The sequence below is a fragment of the Sturnira hondurensis genome, unplaced genomic scaffold (assembly GCF_014824575.4).
Source record: "Sturnira hondurensis isolate 20B ecotype Veracruz unplaced genomic scaffold, ASM1482457v3 Scaffold0021354, whole genome shotgun sequence".
NCBI classification, from domain to species: domain Eukaryota; kingdom Metazoa; phylum Chordata; class Mammalia; order Chiroptera; family Phyllostomidae; genus Sturnira; species Sturnira hondurensis.
Window position 1 is genome coordinate 34,961,717 of NW_028093985.1, and position 18,390 is coordinate 34,980,106.

General features: G+C 39.3%; 1 protein-coding gene across 4 annotated transcripts in view; it reads right to left on the bottom strand.

Annotated features, from left to right (window-relative positions):
* The window catches only part of CCDC112 (coiled-coil domain containing 112), a 74,925-nt gene that overhangs the window by 18,696 nt on the left and 37,839 nt on the right, over window positions 1-18,390 (bottom strand). For 3 of the 4 annotated variants that reach the window (XM_037032337.1, XM_037032338.1, XM_037032336.1), the window contains exons 1-2: window positions 10,546-10,755; window positions 1,719-1,840 (exon numbers count right to left, since the gene is read on the bottom strand). In XM_037032337.1, coding sequence (XP_036888232.1) covers window positions 1,719-1,840; window positions 10,546-10,662 — 239 coding nt within the window. In that variant the 5' untranslated portion in view covers window positions 10,663-10,755. Of the gene's footprint in view, window positions 1-1,718; window positions 1,841-10,545; window positions 10,756-18,390 lie in introns of those variants that run through there. The other variant, XM_037032339.1, reaches the window with a different exon arrangement.

Consider the following 18,390-nt stretch of genomic DNA (forward strand, 5'->3'; position numbering starts at 1 on the left):
TTTATACTCTTCATATCACTTTTATTCCATAATTTTACTTCTTTTTCCTCTCTTGGTTCATGTATCTTTCTTTCCTTTTTTTTTTGGTTTGCTTAAGTACTCTCAAATTCACTATACTATGTAATCTCACCCCAACATACTTCAGGGTGCATCTCTACAGATATTTGACTTATATTGCTATAATGCCATTATCATGCCTGACAAGATCAACAATTCCTTGGATTCTAAGATATACTCTAAAGTTGAAAAAAAAAGAGCAAGATCCAGAACAAATATTACCATTTACAGAAAAAAGACAAAATATAAATATGTATTTTTTATAAGCATAGATTACAAAACATCTATGGTATAATACCCAAGAAACTAGAAATAGTGGTCGTCTCAGGGTGGGGCAGTGGGGGGCTGGGGTCACAGGGGAACAGAGACCCTTCACTGTGTACCCTTTGACAGGTACTGATTATTAAACCATGTGATTGTACTGAATATTACCTACTCTGAAAATAGAACACAATTATACTGCAAATTGTTTTCTTCTTAGTATGCAATGAGAAGTGCTAGATAGAAATATTCTTCCAACAAATTTTTCTAACACTCTTCCAATGAGTTTTTCCAAGCCCTTTCAACAGATGGAGAAAGCCTAATGAGAGCTGTAAAACCAACATATAATGGTAGACAAGGTATCAATACTGGCATAATCTATTGGTTTACTATATATACGGGCGTTAATGGCTTTGTAGATTACCAATCTAGAGAGAAACATAAACCAGAACCCCTAACCTAGAGTCCAATTCTATCTGAAGTAGTACATTTTGGAAATCAAAGAAAAAACCTGTATATTCTCAAATTGTGAGTATTAAAAATACTATGTGTTATATAAATGCAATTGAGAATTCTATACCTTAAAGCTATAGTATAACTTTTCAAATGTCAAACGGTATACTTTTTTATTGGTAGAATTTCTAAACAGACAACTGCTACTAATTCTGGTCCAGAGATCATTTTTCACAAGTCTCCTTTTCTCTTGGTTCTTTAGCAAATTGATACTGCATGACTTCAAAGCAGTGTTTTGATGAAGTTTTCAGCTATAGGGTAGGGTTGAGTGCTTTGAATTCTAATTCTTTTCTCATTCCTTATGATATACATTATTATGGTGCTGCTGGGAACACTGAACATTCAATACATATCACTGAATATATTTTTTAAAAATACATATATACTACAAATTAAAAGTTCTCAATTAGCCTAGTCATAATGGGCAGGACAGATGAAAGGGATAGAGACCGAGGGAAGGAGACCAAAGAAAAGGACATTTCAAAAATATAACTTGAAGGTACAGACTTTTCACTAAATTATTCACTCACTCAAAAATATTTACCAAGTGCTTATCTTACTAAGTGAAAATGTGTTCAATCTGTTATTTGACATACGTGGTATAAAGAAATAACTGCTTTCCCCCCCTGAAATACACTGGTTCAAAATGGTAAAAATAAATAGAATTTAAATAACTCTACTTAAAATTAACTTTATATTAAATAGTCTATTATCATTTGTCTATTTCACACTTCCCATCTTTCTCTTGTTTTATATTTGTAAGGCCAGTAACCAGAAATTTGTTAATTTAATGTGGAATTGGACAGGGTGCAGTAGAATTAATTTTATACATTGTTCATAACAAAATGACTAGTAATGGTATTTGAAGATCATGTTCTTATACTTACTGATTTTTAAGTTTTTCTGCCGTGCGTAAGAATTCTACTTTCTTAGTCCGACTAACTTTCTGTTTCCAGTTTTGAAGCTGAAAAGGATGAATTCCACCTGAAGTACCAAAACAGCCATCATTCTGCATAAGAAATAAAAATAAGTTTATCAGCAATAATAAAAATGGTAAGACATGAAGGTGGACTTCTTTTCAAAGATGAAATGTCAATAATAGAATTTTTCAGGGGATAATTTTATCCATTCATTCACTGATGCCTACTGCAAATAATGTTACAATGCACACGAGGTGAATATATCTTTTCAAGTTAATGTTTTCATTTCCTTCCAATAAATACCCAGAAGTGGAATTACTGGATGATACCGTAGTTCTATTTTTAATTTTTTGAGGATTGTCTATAATGTTCCAAAGTGGTCACACCAATTTACATTCCCACCAACAGTGCACAGGGTTTCTTTTTTTCTGCATCCTTGCCAACTCCTGTAACTTCTTATCTCTTTGATAATATCCATTCTAACAAGTGTGAAGCCGTATCTCATTGTGGTTTTGATTTACATTTCCCTGATGATTAGTGATGTTGAGTGACCTTTCACATTCCTGTTAGCCACCTGTATATCTCTGGAAAAATGTCAGTTTTCTTCCTCTGCCTACTTCTTAATTGAATTGTTTTTCTGCTATTGAATTGTGTGAGTTCTTTATATACAGGGTGGCACAGAAGTAAGGCCTGAGTGTGGTTGGTGGGGTAACAATATGGGTGTAATAATTTATAATTTTAATTTGAACATTTCATCTAAAATGTTATATGGTGTGCTTAAGTGTGACAGTTATGCTACAGAATTACCTGCTTATGATTTTGTAATAAAAGAGGGGTGTTATTTGGGCCAGACCCTGTATTTTGGATAGCAGCTCCTTATAAAATATGATTTGCAGACATTTTCTCCCATTCAGTCAGTTGCCTTTGCACTTTGATGATGGTTCCCTTTACTACATAGGGGCTTTTTAGTTTGATACAGTGTTCTTTACATTTAGAGAATAATTTTGCTGGACATAATTCTTGGTTGATGGTTTTCTTTTAGCATTTTGACTGTCATCCTGCTGCCTAATCAGCCATTAATCTTATTGAGGATCGTTCATATGTGCTGAGTTGCTTTCAAGATTCTCTTTTTGTTTTTGCCTTTATACAGGTTGACTATGATGTATCTAGGTATGGCTCTCTTTGAGTTTATGCTCTTTGGATTACATAAAACTATATATAAATTAGTATTTTCATCAGACTTGGAATGTTTTCATTCATTACTTTTTTAATATATTTTATTGATTATGCCATTACAGTTGTCCCATTCCCCCCCTGCATTCCCCTCCACCCTGCACACCCCCTCCAACCCACATTCCCCCCTTTAGTTCATGTCCATGGGTTATAATTTATAAGTTCTTTAGCTTCTACATTTCCCATACTATTCTTACCCTCCCCCTGTCTATTTTCTACCTACAATCTATGCTACTTATTCTCTGTACCTTCTCCCCGCTCTCCTCCTCCCACTCCCCTGTTGATAACCCTCCATGTGATCTCCATTTCTGTGGCTCTGCTCCTGTTTTAGTTGTTTCCTTAGTTTGCTTTTGTTTTAGGTGTGGTTGTTAGTAACCGTGAGTTTGCTGTCCTTTCACTGTGCATATTCTTTATCTCCTTTTTCTTAGATAAGTCCCTTTAACATTTCATATAAGGGCTTGGTAATAATGAACTCCTTTAACTTGACTTTATCTGAGAAGCATTTTATCTGTCCTTCCATTCTAAATGAAAGCTTTGATAGAGCAATCGTGGATGTAGGTCCTTGCCTTTAATGACTGGGAATACTTTTTTCCAGCCCTTTCTTGACTGCAAGGTCTCTTGAGAAATCTGCTGACAGTCTGATGGGAACTCCTTTGTAGGTGACTGCCTCATTGTCTCTTGCTGCTTTTAGGATTCTCTCCTTTCTTTAATCTTGGGTAATGTAATTATGATGTGCCTTGGTGTGTTCCTCCTTGGGTCCAATCTCTCTGGGACTCTCTGAGCTTCCTAGAGTTCCTGGAAGTCTATTTCCTTTGCCAGATTAGGGAAGTTCTCCTTTATTATTTGTTCGAATAACTTTACAACTTGTTGCTCTTCCTCTTCCTTTTCTGGTACCCCTATAATTTGGATGCTGGAATGTTTAAAGATGTCCTGGAGGTTCCTAAGCCTCTCCTCATTTTTTTGAATTCTTGTTTCTTCATTCTTTTCTGTTTGGTTGTTTCTTTCTTCCTTCTGGTGCACTCCATTGATTTGAGTCTCAGTTTTATTTCCTTTACCATTGGTTCCCTGAGTATTTTCCTTCATTTCACTTAGTGTAGCCTTCATTTGTTCATCTATTTTGCAACCAAATTTAACCAGTTCTGTGAGCATCCTGATCACCAGTGTTTTGAACTGTGCACCTGATAGGTTGGCTATCTCTTGGTTGCTTAAAAGTATTGACTCTGGGGCTTTGATTTGTTCTTCTGCTTGAGCCATTTTTGGTCAGGTCCCGACTGTTACGTATGAGGGGCGGAGGCTTAGGTGTTCACCAGGGCAGGTCAACCCAGTCTCTGAGTTGTGATGCTGTATTTGGGGGTGGGGTCAGAGAGGGAACAATGGTGCTTGTTCCACGCTCTCTCTTGAATTTCTGTCCCCTCTGCCTCTTCCCACAAGCAAATTGGGTCCTTCTGGTGCTGGTTCCTGGGTAGGTGAGCTTGTGTATGTTCTAGGACCCTTTGGGTCTCTCCAGCAAATTCTCCTGTGAGGCTGGGAGTCTCTCCCAGCACCTTTTCGATTGGTGTTTTGAGGCTTTATTTCCTGGTGCTGGGACCCTGGGTTGCATGGTCTGTCTCGCTGCCCATTTTTGCTTAGTTTATCTGTGCCCAAATGTGTGACCGTGGTTAGCCAACAGCCTTGCACGCTCTGCTCGTTTCCTCCCTGCACCCGGGTTCTGTTAGCCCCATGCTGCCTGCACTCCGGGTCTGGCAGCCACTGCCTTTTCCTGCCACAATCCCCCTCCACTGGCAGCCGACTCCACCCCTCTTACTGGTCTGGTTGAATGGTTGTCAGACTTCCAGACAGTTCAATTTTCTGTCTGTTCTGGTTGTATTTTTGTTTCTAAATCTTCGTTGTCTTTAATTTTGGTTGTGCGAGGAGGCACAGTGTTTCCACCTATGCCTCCATCTTGGCTGTAAGTCCTCCCATTATTTCTTCAAATATTCTTCCCCTCCCCCCTTTCTTCTCACCTTCTGGGACTCGCATTATATATGATGCTCAATGGTGTCTCACAGAGCTCTGAAGCTCTGTTCTTTAGTCTGGATAATCTGAATTGACCTATCTTCAAGTTTACTAATTCTTCTGCCAGCTTATATCTAGTGTTGAGTCTCTCTAATAAATTTCATTTAAGCTATTGCATTTTTGACTCCAGAATTACTATTTAATTCCTTTGTTGTAATTTTTTATCTCTTTATAGATATTTGCTATAAAATATTTCTGTAAGACATCATTCTCTCATTTTTAATTCTTTGAAAATGGTTTCCTTTGTTTTTTAAACATATTTAAAATAGTTTATTTACTTCTGGCCTAGATGGAGGCACAGGAAGATATACTTCACCTCCTCATGCAACCATAGAAAGAATTACAACCAGGTCTCAAAACTAATAACATCCAGAACCATCAGAAAATCAAGCTGTATGGAAGTCTGACAACCAAAAATTTAAAGAAGACACATTCACGCAGATGGAGTTGCAGAGATGGGCAGAGAGGTGGTGAGATGCGGAAAGGCTGTGGCAGCAGGAACAGGGAGGGATGCCTTGGAAGTGAGAGATCCCAGCCCCAGGCCAGATTGCACAGCCCAGGTTTCCAGCACCGGGAAGATAGATCCCCATTACCTCTGGCTGTAAAAACCAGTGGTGGTTCTGGCAGCAGAAGGAACTGCCGGGTTTTCACTGCTTAAAGTGCCAGCATGACCTTAGAATGTACGCAGGCTGACCCACTCTGGGATTCACCAGCAGGGCAGCAGCTCCAGGGGCCAGCTACACATGGGAAGGAGCTGAAGAAACTAGAAATGAGGTGAGTGCCCGGTGACACACCAGAAGCCAGGCAGCAGCACTGTTTCCTGTCAGAGCCCTCCCCACAGAGCCACATGGTGGCGAATCAGGTTACTGTGCCCTCACAATTACCTAAGGCTTCACTGTACACATTTATATACGCCTTTTCTACATAGGCCACTTTACTAAGACAGAGTGTAAAAGCAGCTCACCTAATACACAGAAACAAATACAGGAGGGCTGCTAAATTGAGGAGTCAAACAAAAATGGCCTAAATGAAAGAAGAGAACAAATCCCCAGAAGAAGAACTAAGTGAAACAGTGATAGCCAACTTATCAGATACAGAGTTCAAAACACTGATGCTCAGTGAGCAATAAGGATGCTCAGAGAACTCATTGAATATGGCAAAAAAATAAAGGAAGAAATGAAGGTACACTAAGTGAAATAAAGAATAATCCACAGGAAACCAACAGAGAAGGGAAGGAAGCTGGGATTCAAACCAATGATTTGTAATATAAGGAAGAGATAAACATTCAACTGGAAGAAAAACAAAAATTAAAAAAAAAAGGATAAGCTGAGGAACCTCTGGGTCAACTCCAAATATTTCACATCGAGGAAGGGACTTTCAGTTAACATGGAGGCAAAAGTAAACATGGCTTCCCTCTTTGCACAACCACATCAAAATCACAACTGCATTACAGAACCATCACTCAAAACAGTCAGAAATCACGTTGAAAGGAAGTTCAACAACTTTGGAACTAAAGAAACCTCACCCACCCAGATTGGTAGGAGTCTAAAAATTTAGAAGGGATATCTCAGGAGCTAGGAGTACCAGCCCCACATTGGGTCCCCCAGCCTAGGACTCCAGTGCAAGGAAGATAAGCTCCCATTACTTCTGGCTGTACAAACCAGGAGAGTTTGAGTCAGTGAAAAAAACTACTGGAGTCCCAAGCAGTACCTCTTGAAGGCACTTTACTCAAACTCACTCCCTCTGAGCTCAGGCACTGGGGCAGCAGCTTGAAATGCACCAGTGGCATATGGGTTAGAAGTGAAGTGTCTGGCATCAAGGCAAGGGCTGGGGGACAGATTTCTCCCAGACAGAAAGGTGGGCAGAGGCCACTGTTCCTTTTCTGAGCCCTCTCCCTACAGAGCCACAGAGCCGGTAGGCGGGAGCCATCTCTGAGAGTCTGTTAACCTGGCTCACATGGTTTGCTCCATCCTGGAGAATCTGTGAGGCTCCAACTCACCCAAATGTTGGCCCACCCAAGCTTTTAACAGTGGTTTTTACATACAAATGGCTGGTTTCAGTTTAGGTTTCATATCTCCCTGAATCCTCTCAAACAAGTAATAACAAGCCTCAGTGAGCCCTAAGCCCCTGTACTTCTGGCTAAAAGGCCCCAGGCCCAGTACTAGCAGCAGTCAGCTTTGGATCACAGTTTAGCTTGGCCTAGGAAACTCCAGGCTCAGCACACGTAGCAGCCATCTGTAGATTGCTTTATAGCGCAGGCTGGGTGGCCCTGTGTGAAACACAGGTGGGGGCTGAACCTGGCCCGCACCACCCAGGAAACCTCAGAGCTTGTGCACCACGTGGACAGCTGCAGACCATGCTGGAACACCACCACTCTGTCCCTACACTGCTGATCCTCCATGGAAGGCACAGGTTGGTGGTCATGGTCATAGCCAGTCCTTGCAGCTAAGTGGTCTGGGTAAAACACTCCCACTGACCTGCCAACAGCAATCAAGGCTCAACTACAAGAGGGGGTTGCACTCAGTCCACACAGAGGGTGCACATCAAGTACCCAGCTTGGGTGATAGGGGACGCTGTGCCACTGGACCCTACAGGACACTTACTACTTTAGGCTATACTACCAAGACATGGAGTTACAGCAGCTCTACCTAATATACAGAAATAAACATAGGGACGCTGCCAAAACGAGGTGGCAAAGAAACATAGCCCAAATAAAAGAGATCAAAATTCCAGGAAAAGAACTAAACAAGATGGAGGTGAGCAATTTATCAGACGCACAATTCAAAACACTGTAAGGATGTTCAAAGAACTTAGTGAGAACCTCAACAGCTGAAAAGACCCAGGTAGAAATGAAGGATATACTAATGGAAATAAAGAACAATTTACTGGGAATCAACAGCAGAATGGATGAAACCAAGAATCAAAGCAATGATAAGGAACACAAGGAAACAAAAAACTAATCAGAATAACACAATGAAAAAAGAATAATAATAACAAATGAGGATAGTGTGAGCAACCTCTGGACCAACTCCAAGCATACAACATTCACATTATAGGCGTGCCACATTGGAAATCTATTTGAAAAAATAATAAAAGAAAACTTCCCTTATTTGGTGAAGGAAATGGACATCCAAGTCCAGAAATAACAAGAGTCCCAAACAAGATGGATGCAAACAAGCCCACTCCAAGACACATGATAATCAAAATGCCAAAAGTTAATGATAAACAAAGAATCTCGAAAGCAGCAAGATAAAAGCAGTTAGTTACCTACAGGGGAGTTCTCATTAGACTATCAGCTGCTTTCTCAAAAAAAAAAAAAACCTTTGAAAACCAGGAGAGATTGGCAAGGAATATTCAAAGTCATGAAAATCAGGGCTCTATAGCCAAGAATGCTCTACCCGGCAAAGTTATCATTTAGAATCGAAGGGCAGATAAAGAGCTCCCCACACAAGAAAAAACTAAAGGAGTTCATCATCATCACCAAACCATTATTATATAAAATGTTAAAGGGACTTATTTAAGAGAAAGAAGATCAAAATTATGGACAATAAATAGGCAATAACCACATACCTATCAACAACTGAAAATTAAAAAAAAACTAAACAAAGAAGAACATAGACAAAATCATGGATATGGAGAGCATTTAACGGTGCCCATATGGGAGGTCTTGGGGAAATGGATAAAGAGGTGAGGGGATTAAGAAGTACAAATAGGTAGTTACAGAATAGCCATGGGGATGTAAAGTAAAGTATAGGAAATGCAGTAGGCAAAGAACTTACAAGCATGACCCATGGGAATGAACAAAGTGGTAGGGATTGCCTGAGGGAGTGGGGGGTGCTATTTGGGGAGGCAAAGAAGGAAAAATTGGGACAAACGCAATAGCATGATCAATACAATATCATTAAAATAAACAAATAAAAACATTTCACATATTATATATTTTTATACCTTTTATATTTTTCCCTGAGTCATTTTGGCTAGAGTAGAATAGTAAAGAGAATCATGGAGGATATGTGAGAAAATTTGCCTAAGGTCAATTTCTTGAATTTATGTAAGTAAAGACGTGGCATTTCCTTAGAGAAAGAAAAGAATGGAACCTGTCCTCAGCTCATAACAGCCTTACTTCAGGTTTGGACTAATCCACAAATATTTAGTGAGCGCCTACTATGTTCCAGGACTAAACATGCAGAGCTTTTCATGCTGGGAATACAATAGCGAGTAAAACTTCCAAAGGTTTCTGCCCTCATAGAGCTTACATTCCCAATGGTGGGTAGTGGATGGAGAAAGACAATGAAGAAAATAGGTATCATATATGTACTACATCATGGCAGATAAGTGCTATAAGAAAAAGAAAACCAAAAAAGAGGGCAAGTTGTGCTGGGTATGGGAATTCAGTTTGGGAAGGTCGGGGAAAGAATCTGAGCTGATGGCGTTTGAACAAAGATATCTGAAGGCAGTGACAGTGCTAGCCATGGGGGAAGAGCATTCCGACCAGAAGGAATAGCAATTTCAAAGCTCCTAAGGTAGGAGAGGGTTTGGCATCTCTGAAGGACCACCAGGAAGCCAGATTGGCTGCAGCAGACTCAGATAGAGCAGGGACTGGAGATGAGGTGACAGGGAGGTGGTGGGGTACGCTAATATGCCCTGAAAGAAAGGATGTTGGCTTTTATTGAGTGAGATCAACATCCTCTTGGAGGCTTCTGAGCAGTAGAGAGTTATTATTACTGGACTGAATCACCCTGGCTGTTGAGCATACTTTAGGAAGGCAAGAGAGGAAAAACCGAAACCGATTAGGAAAGTCCGTATTTCAGCCAGGGGGAAATGAGGATAGTGGTGAGAAGGGCGGTATTCCGGGTTTGTTCTGAAGGTGGAACGAACAAGCAGGAATCGCCCATGCTTTAGCTGAAGTCTGTGAGGGAGTAAGAGGAGTCGAGCTCTTTACCTGAGTTACTGGATCCAGCCATTCTCCTTGAGGGATCCTTTGTTTCTCACTGTGGGCAATAGGGTCCCAAAAGAATCTGGAAACACATGTGCCTCGGACCATCCCATTTTTGATTCCTCCTTGTCTTCCCAGCGTAGGAACAATAATAGAGCAGCCACCAATTAATTATTCGGCAGGAAATCTTTCTCCACGGCTCGGAAAGGTGAATATTACCAGCTCCAATTTTTTGGAAAAGAAACTGTGTCGCCGAGAGGGTAAGTATGTTCCTATCACACTCTAGGAAACGACAGAGCCAGGGTTTCCACCCAGGTCGTCTTGGACTCCAAAACTGCTGGGAGGTGCCTCTCCATAAAAGCAGTTAAACGCACAGGCGAACAAAGCCCAAAGCCGGGAGTGTGCCAGGCCCGGAGCAAAGAAAGGGAGGCTGACACCACGCCTCCCAGGGCCATGCTGCAGAGGACACCTGTTCAGTGCGGGCCGGGGGCCCCATCCAGGCGCTGGGCCCTGCAGACCCCTCGGGCCCACGTCCGCCACCACAGAGGTTCCCGGCCCTCTTTGATTTACCTGTTGCGGCGCCAGAGCTGCTCCCACGCCGTTCCCGGCGGCCGCGCCCGCCCCCGTCACAGCCCCGGCTACCGCGGTGGCCGCCGCTGCCACCACCACTGTTGTCAGGGCGGCCATCTTTCCACCCACCACCGCTCTGAGCGCTGCGACCACCGTAACCTGGGCGTTCTGGCGCGGGGAGCGGCGGCCGCCTCCGCACAGTTCTCCGAGCTGCGGATCGAAGTCGGGACGCGGGGCGGGGGCGCGGGGCGGGGCCAGGAGCAGGGCGGAGCGCAGGGCGGAGCGCAGGGCGGGGCCCGCTGGGGTGCGGGTTCGGTGGCCGCCGGGCTTCTCAGGGAGCAGGCGGTCTGAGTATAACCTTTTCCTAGAAACGTATCTCCTCTTATTCAGCAAAATCTTTCTACACCGTACCTCTCCCTAACAGCCAAGAAAATTCATTATCTTTCATTCCCATACTTACTGTATTCTTGTCATATATAGAAATTTCTATATCTATCTTAGATATATATTATAGATGTATGTTACATAATATAACTTCTTTCTAGGTTTCTACTGAATGCTGGAGAAACCTAAGCTAAATGAAAAAATATTATTCATGGGCTTGAACAATAAACTATATCACCCTTTTCAAAAAGACAAAACAAAGCGTGCCCCACTTACTGGATACCAGAGACAGGAATGCCACGGGACTTGAGGTTTTTGTTCTTCCTTAACATCTCACATATGTGCATTTCTTTTCTCTTACACTGAAAATCTGGGTTCCTTAGAATATCAACATATTTACTTTTTTGCTTTTTCTTGCAACAGTTATGTGATTTCAAATGACAATTCTAATATTACCAACAGTAACTGAGTAAGCGAAGTTTAAAATCATTTTGCAATTCTTCTTGTCTTTAGACTATCTCCTGGGCAGGATGAGTGTTGTGTTGAAAAGTTTTCTGAAATCTTCTGCTTTTTGTGGTTATAGAATCCATCTGTATAAAGTTGGGTTCTTTTCATTGTATTTGGGCTCAATGCCAGTGTTTTGTCTTTTACTTTCTTTTGATTACTCTTTTATAAAAATACGTAAAACATGTAATATAGGTAAATCCAAAATTATATGATGTGGTATGTTTAAAGAAGTCTTGCTTCCAAACATATCCTCTCTGTACCATTTCAACTGATCTTCTATGTGTAATCATTTTTATGTCTTAGCTTGTTCTTTTATGTTTCTTTTTTTTGCAAAAAATGAATATATATACCTATGTTAACTTTCCCTTTTTTCTTTTACATTTTTTTTTTTACAAAAACATGTAGCATATTGTGTTACTTTCCTGGGGCTGCCATAATGAAGTATCACAAACTGGGTGGTTAGTGACAATAGAAATTCATTCTCTCACATTTCAGGAGGCCACAAGTCCAAAATCAAGGTGGTGTCAGGGTTGGTTCCTTTTGCAGGGCCCAGAGGGGATGAATACCTGTTCCATGCCTCTCTCTTAGCTTCTTGAGGTTGTAGGCAGTCAATAGTGTTCCTTGGCTTGTTAAAGTACTACTCCATGCCCTGCCTCCATCTTTGCATGGCCTAGTGCCCTGTGTGTTTGTGTACAAATTTTCTTCTTCTTATAAGGATACCAGTCATGGGATTAGTGTCCACTCTAATCCCACATAACCTTATCTTAACGTGATTATATCTGCAAAGACCTTATTTCCTAATAAGATCACATTTATAGTCACTGGGCATTAGGATTTCAGCATATCTCTTTGGAGGACCCAATTCAACTCCTAACACATTATATATAATACTCCACACCTGTCATTTTTCACGTACTGTATCCTGGAACTCACTGCTATCAGTCTACAGAAATCTCCCTCATTTTAAAAGTGAATGTATAATATTCCATTTTTTTCAATGAGTCATCTACTGATAGATGTCGGGTGATTTCTAATCTTTTGCTCTTACAAGTAATGATTCATTAGTATTTCATATTTGGACAACTATATCTTCACTAGAGTTATGGAATCAAAGGTGAAATGCCAACACAACATACCATATTTTGCCATGTATAATGTGTACTTTTTGCCCAATTTTTTAAGGAAAAATAAGGTTGTACATTGTACATGGGTATAATGACTACATACCATGGGTATAATAATCCCGTGTATAATGCACACAAAATGTGGGTGTGCATTATACACTGTCGTTTTTCCTTTTTGCTTGATCCCTCTACTCCCCACTCACCTCCCCTTTAGCCGTCATTCTGCCATCTATGAGTCTGTCTCTACTTTGCTTGTTAGTTCAGTTTGTTCATTCGTTTCCACATATGAGTGAAATCATATAATATTTTCCCTTCTCTGCCTGGTTTATTTCACTTACCATCACATTTTCTAGGTCCAACCACACTCTTGCAAAGGGCAAAATTTTCTTCTTTTTTATAGCTAAGTAGTATTCCATTGTGTAAATGTCTCATAGTTGTTTCATCCATACTGACTTCTGAAATCAGAATAAATGCAGTAAGTGCTCACCAATATTACATACTTATAGATGGGTAACAACTACCTCCACAATTTTCAATCTCAAACAAAAACATTTGAGCTCCTTTTATCAACTCTTAAATGACTATTTCTATACAAAATGTTCAACTGTTTAAACTTAAGTTGGTTTCTGGAAAACTAAAAAAAAAAAGTAGTGATTTAAAGAGTTCTCAGCCTTTCTGCTATCATTAGACAGTTTCTCAGTAAGGTTAAATTTCCCTGACCAGATACACCTCAACAGACCATCACTTTCCTGAGGATGGGCCAAAAAGAGTTGTTGGTTAATAATACAATGAATACAACAACAACAACAACCGTAGCAACAACAGTGAAAATATTTGCAATGTTAAGGCAGTCTGAGGGCAACACTAGATAAAAAAATGTGAATATAAAATATTCCTATTTTTGATTGCCTATTGTGTGCCAAACCCCTATTTACTCGCCTACCTATCCTTAATTAACAAACTTTTGAGGACCTTAGTTAACAAATTTTTAAAGATAATATCGCTAAAATATGGCAGAGTCAAACATGAAGACTGAATATGACTGTAGAGTTAATAATTTTCCAAAATTACAAAAACATCCAAGCCATTCTTCTTTTTTTGAAAAATAATTTTTTTCCTGGAGGACAGAAGGAAATAAAGAAGAAAATCAGTTGTGTTTAAATGGATGTTGATTAGTCATTTGCAGGTAGTCCCAGGTTTACATCCCGTAGGTCAGCTTCGGGAAAATGAAATATCTTCAGTGTGGGTGATAGGTTTATGAGTACACCACTTAGTCCCAATAGAACACTGGTCCCTGAGAATTTCAACCCACTTGATAAACGTGAGTCTATCATTTAAAAATTAATTTCAGAAAAAGTTACCATAAAGTCATTCTTTTATAGTTAGATAGAAAATTAAACTTTTTGGGGTTAGAAAATTAAACTTATAGGTGGTGTTGTATCATCTATATATTCCTATAGATTTATGGGAAATGTTTCAGAAACTTTTAGCTCATAGGAACAAAATAACTTCTCAATGAAATATTGATTCTTGAGAATTTTTTTGTTTCATAAATTGCTTTATTGTTGTTCAATTACAGTTGTCTGCATTTTTCCCCACCACTCCCTGCCACCCCAGCCAAACCCACCTCCCTCCTTTGCTTCCACCCTCCTCCTTGGTTTTGTCCACGTGTCCTTTATAGTAGTTCCTGAAAACCCTTCTCCCCACTGTCCCTTCCCCGCTCCCCTTTGGTTATTGTTAGATTGTTCTAAATTTCAATGTCTCTGGTTATATTTTGTTTGCTTTTTTCTTTTGTTGATTATGTTCCAGTTAAAGGTGAGATCATATGGTATTTGTGCCTCACCACCTGGCTTATTTCACTTAGCACAATGCTCTCCAGTTCCATGTATGTTGTTGCCAAGGGTATAAGCTCTTTCTTTCTCTCTGCTGCGTAGAATTCCATTGCATAAATGTACCATAGTTTTTTGATCCATTCATGTGCTGATGGGCACTTAGGTTGCTTCCAGCACTTGGCTATTGTAAATTGTGTTGCTATGAATATTGGGGTGCATAGGTTCTTTTGGATTGGTGTTTCAGGGCTCTTAGGGTATAATCCCAGCAGTGGAATTGCTGGGTCAAAATGCAGTTCCATTTTTAGTTTTCTGAGGAAATTCCATACTGTTTCCATAGTGGCTGCACCAGTCTGCATTCCCATCAACAGTGAACTAGGGTTCCCTTTTCTCCACATCCTCTCCAACACTTATTTGTTGATTTGTTTATGATGGCCATTCTGACCCGCGTCAGGTATTATCTCATTGTGGTTTTAATTTGCATCTCTTTGATACTAGTGATGCTGAGCATCTTTTCATATGTCTCTGGGCCCTGTGTATGTCCTCCTTGGAGAAGTGTCTGTTCAAGTCTTTTGCCCATTTTTTAAATTGGGTTTTTTGTCTTCTTGGAGTGGAGTCATGTGAGTTCTTTATATATTTTGGAGATCAATCCCTTGTCCAAGGTATCACTGGCAAATATTTTTTCCCATATAGTTGGTTCTCTTTTTATTTTAATGCTGTTTTCTTTAGCCATGTAGAAACTTTATAATTTGATGAGGTCCCATTTATTTATTCTTTCCTTTATGTCCCTTGTTTTAGGGGACACATCAGTGAAGATGTTGCTTCATGGAATGTCTGAGATTACCCTACCGATGTTTTCCTCTAGGACTTTTATGGTGTCATGACTTATATTTAAGTCCTTCATCCACCTTGAATTTATTTTTGTGTATGGTGTAAGTTGGTGATCAAGTTTCATTTTTTTGCATGTAGCTGTCCAGATCTCCCAACACCATTTGTTGAAGAGGCTGTTTTTACTCCATTTTATGTTTCTTCCCCCTTTGTCAAATATTAATTGACTGTAGAGACTTAGGTTTATTTCTGGGCTCTCTGTTCTGTTCCATCAGTCTATGTGCTGTTCTTATGCCAGTACCAGGCTGTTTTGATTACAGTGGCCTTGTAATACAGTTTGATATCAGATATTGTGATCCCTTCTGGTTTGTTCCTTTCTCAAAATTGCTTCAGCTATTCAGGATTGTTTATGGTTCCATATAAATTTCTGAAATGTTTGTTCTGTATCTATGAAATATGTCATTGGTACTTTAATAGGGATTGCTCTGAATCTATGAATCGCTTTGGGTAGTATGGCCATTTTGGAGATGTTAATTCTCCCAATCTATGAGCATGGTACATGCTTCCATTTGTTTGTGTCTTCCTTAATTTCTTTCATCAGTATTATGTAGTTTTCTGCATAAAGGTTTTTTCCTACTTGGTTAGGTTTATTCCTAGGTACTTTATTTTTCTTGTTGCTATATCAAATGGGATTTTCCCCCTGATTTCTGTTTCTGATATTTCATTGTCGGTGTACAAAAATGCCTTTGATTTCTGAGTATTGACTTTGTATTGGGCTGTTTTGCCAAATTCACTCATTAGGTCAAGTAGTTTTTTTGGTGGAGTCTATAGCATTTTCTATGTACATTACCACATCATCTGCAAACAATGACAGTTTACTTCCTCCTTTCCAATTTGGATGCCTTTTATTTCTTTTTCTTGTCTTATTGCTGTGGCTAGACTTCCAGTACTATGTTGAATAGGAGTGGTAAAAGTGGGCATCCTTGTCTTGTTCTTGATCTTAATGGGAAAGCTTTAAGTTTTTGTCCATTGAATATGATGTTGGCTGTAGGTCTCTCATATATGGCCTTTATTATGTTGAGGAATGCTCCCTCTATTCCCACTTTGCTGAGTGTTTTTATCATAAATGAGTGCTGTACCTTATCAAATGCTTTTTCCACATCTATTGATATGATCATGTGATTTTTGTGTTTTATTTTATGTCATGTATTTTGTTTATTGATTTGCAAATATTGTACCATCCTTGCATCCCTGAGATGAATCCCACTTGATCATAGTGTATGATCTTTTTAACATATTGCTGGATGTGGTTTGCCAATATTTTACTGAGGATTTTAGCATCTATGTTCATCAGTGATATTGGCTTGAAGTTTTTTTTTCTTTGTTATGTCTTAATCTGGTTTTGGGATTAGGATGATGCTGGCTTCATAAAAAGAGTTTGGGAGTCTTTCATCTTTTTGAATTGGGGGATAATCTGTGGAGGATGAGGGTTATTTCTCTCTAAAATGCTTTTTAAAATTCTCCTGTAAAACCTTGCCCAGGGCTTTTGTGTATCAAAAGCTTTTTGATTACTGTTTCAATTTCATCTGCTGTTATTGGTCTGTTCAGGCTTTCTGCTTCTTCTTCATTGAGTTTTGGAAAATTATGTTTTTCTAGATATTTGTCCATTTCATCTGGGTTTTCAAATTTATTGCCCTATAAATTTCTTAGTAATAGTAATAAATTTCTTTCTTCATAGTAATTTCTTACAATCCTTTGTATTTCTGTGGTATCAGTTATAATCTCTCCTCTTTCACTTCTGATTGTGTTTATATGGGTCTTCTCTCTTTTTTTCTTGATGAGCCTGCTTAAAGGCTTGTCAATTTTGTTTATTTTTTCAAAGAACCAGCTCCTGGATTCATTGATCCTTAGAATTGTGCTTTTAGTCTCTATGTCATTTAATTCTGCTCTGATCTTGGTTATTCCCTTCCTTCTACTTGCTAGGGTTAGGTTGTTTATTTGAAATGTTTCTATCTTTTTTAGGTAGGCCTATATTGCTATGAACTTCCCTCTCAGGACTGCCTTCACTGTGTCCCATAAGTTTTGGATTGTTATGAGTTCATTTTCATTTGTTTCCAGGAATTTTTTGATTTCTTATCTCATTCTTGACCTATTCATTGTTTAATAGCATGCTATTCACTCTCCATGATTTTAAGTGTTTTGGGGTTTTCCCTTAAGGTTGGTTTCTAGTTTCAGTACCTTGTGGTCAGAGAAAATGTTTGATACGATTTCTTTTTTTAAAAATTTGATTTCAATATTCTTGAATTTGTTAAGACTTGTTTTGTGTCCTATCCTGTGGTGTTTCTTTGAAAATGTTTCATGTGCATTTGAAAAGAATGTGTTTTTTGCTTCTTTGGGACGAAAGGTTCTCTATATATCAGTTAAGATCATTTCATCTAGGGCATTGTTCAATGCCACAATATCTTTGTTGATATTTTGTCTGAAAAATCTGTCCATTTTTGACAGTGAGGTGTTAAAATCTCCTACTATGATTGTATTGATGTTGATATCTTTCTTGAAGTCCTCCAAGATTTTCTTCACGTATTTGGGTGCTCCTATGTTGGGTGCATATATATTCACAATGTTTATGTCTTCTAGATGGGTTCTTCCCTTGAGTATTATGAAGTGACCTTCTGAGTCTCTGTTTAGGGCTATTTTTGGAGATTATTTTGTCCAACATGAGTATTGCTACCCCAGCTTTTTTTTCTTGCCCATTTGCTTGGAACATTTGTTTCCAGCCCTTCATTTTCAGTCCGTGTAGGTATTTTGTTCTGAGGTGCATCTCCTGTAGGCAGCATATGTGTGGGTCATCTTTTCCTATCCATTTTGCTTTTCTGTGTCTTTTGATTGGGGTATTTGATCCATTTTACATTTAAGGTTATTATTGATAGGTACTTATTCATTGCCAATTATTCGTCCCTCTGTTTTCCTCTTTTTCGCTGTTTTTCTTCTTGTACTTAAAGCAAACCCTTTAGCATCTCTTATAGAGCTGGTTTGGAGGAGGTATATTCTTTGAGGCTTCTTTTGTCTGGGAAGCTCCTTATTTGGTCTTCCATTTTTAATTGAGAGCCTTGCTGGATAAAGTAGTCTTGGTTGTAGGCCTCCAGTTCTCATTAGTTGGAATATTTCTTGCT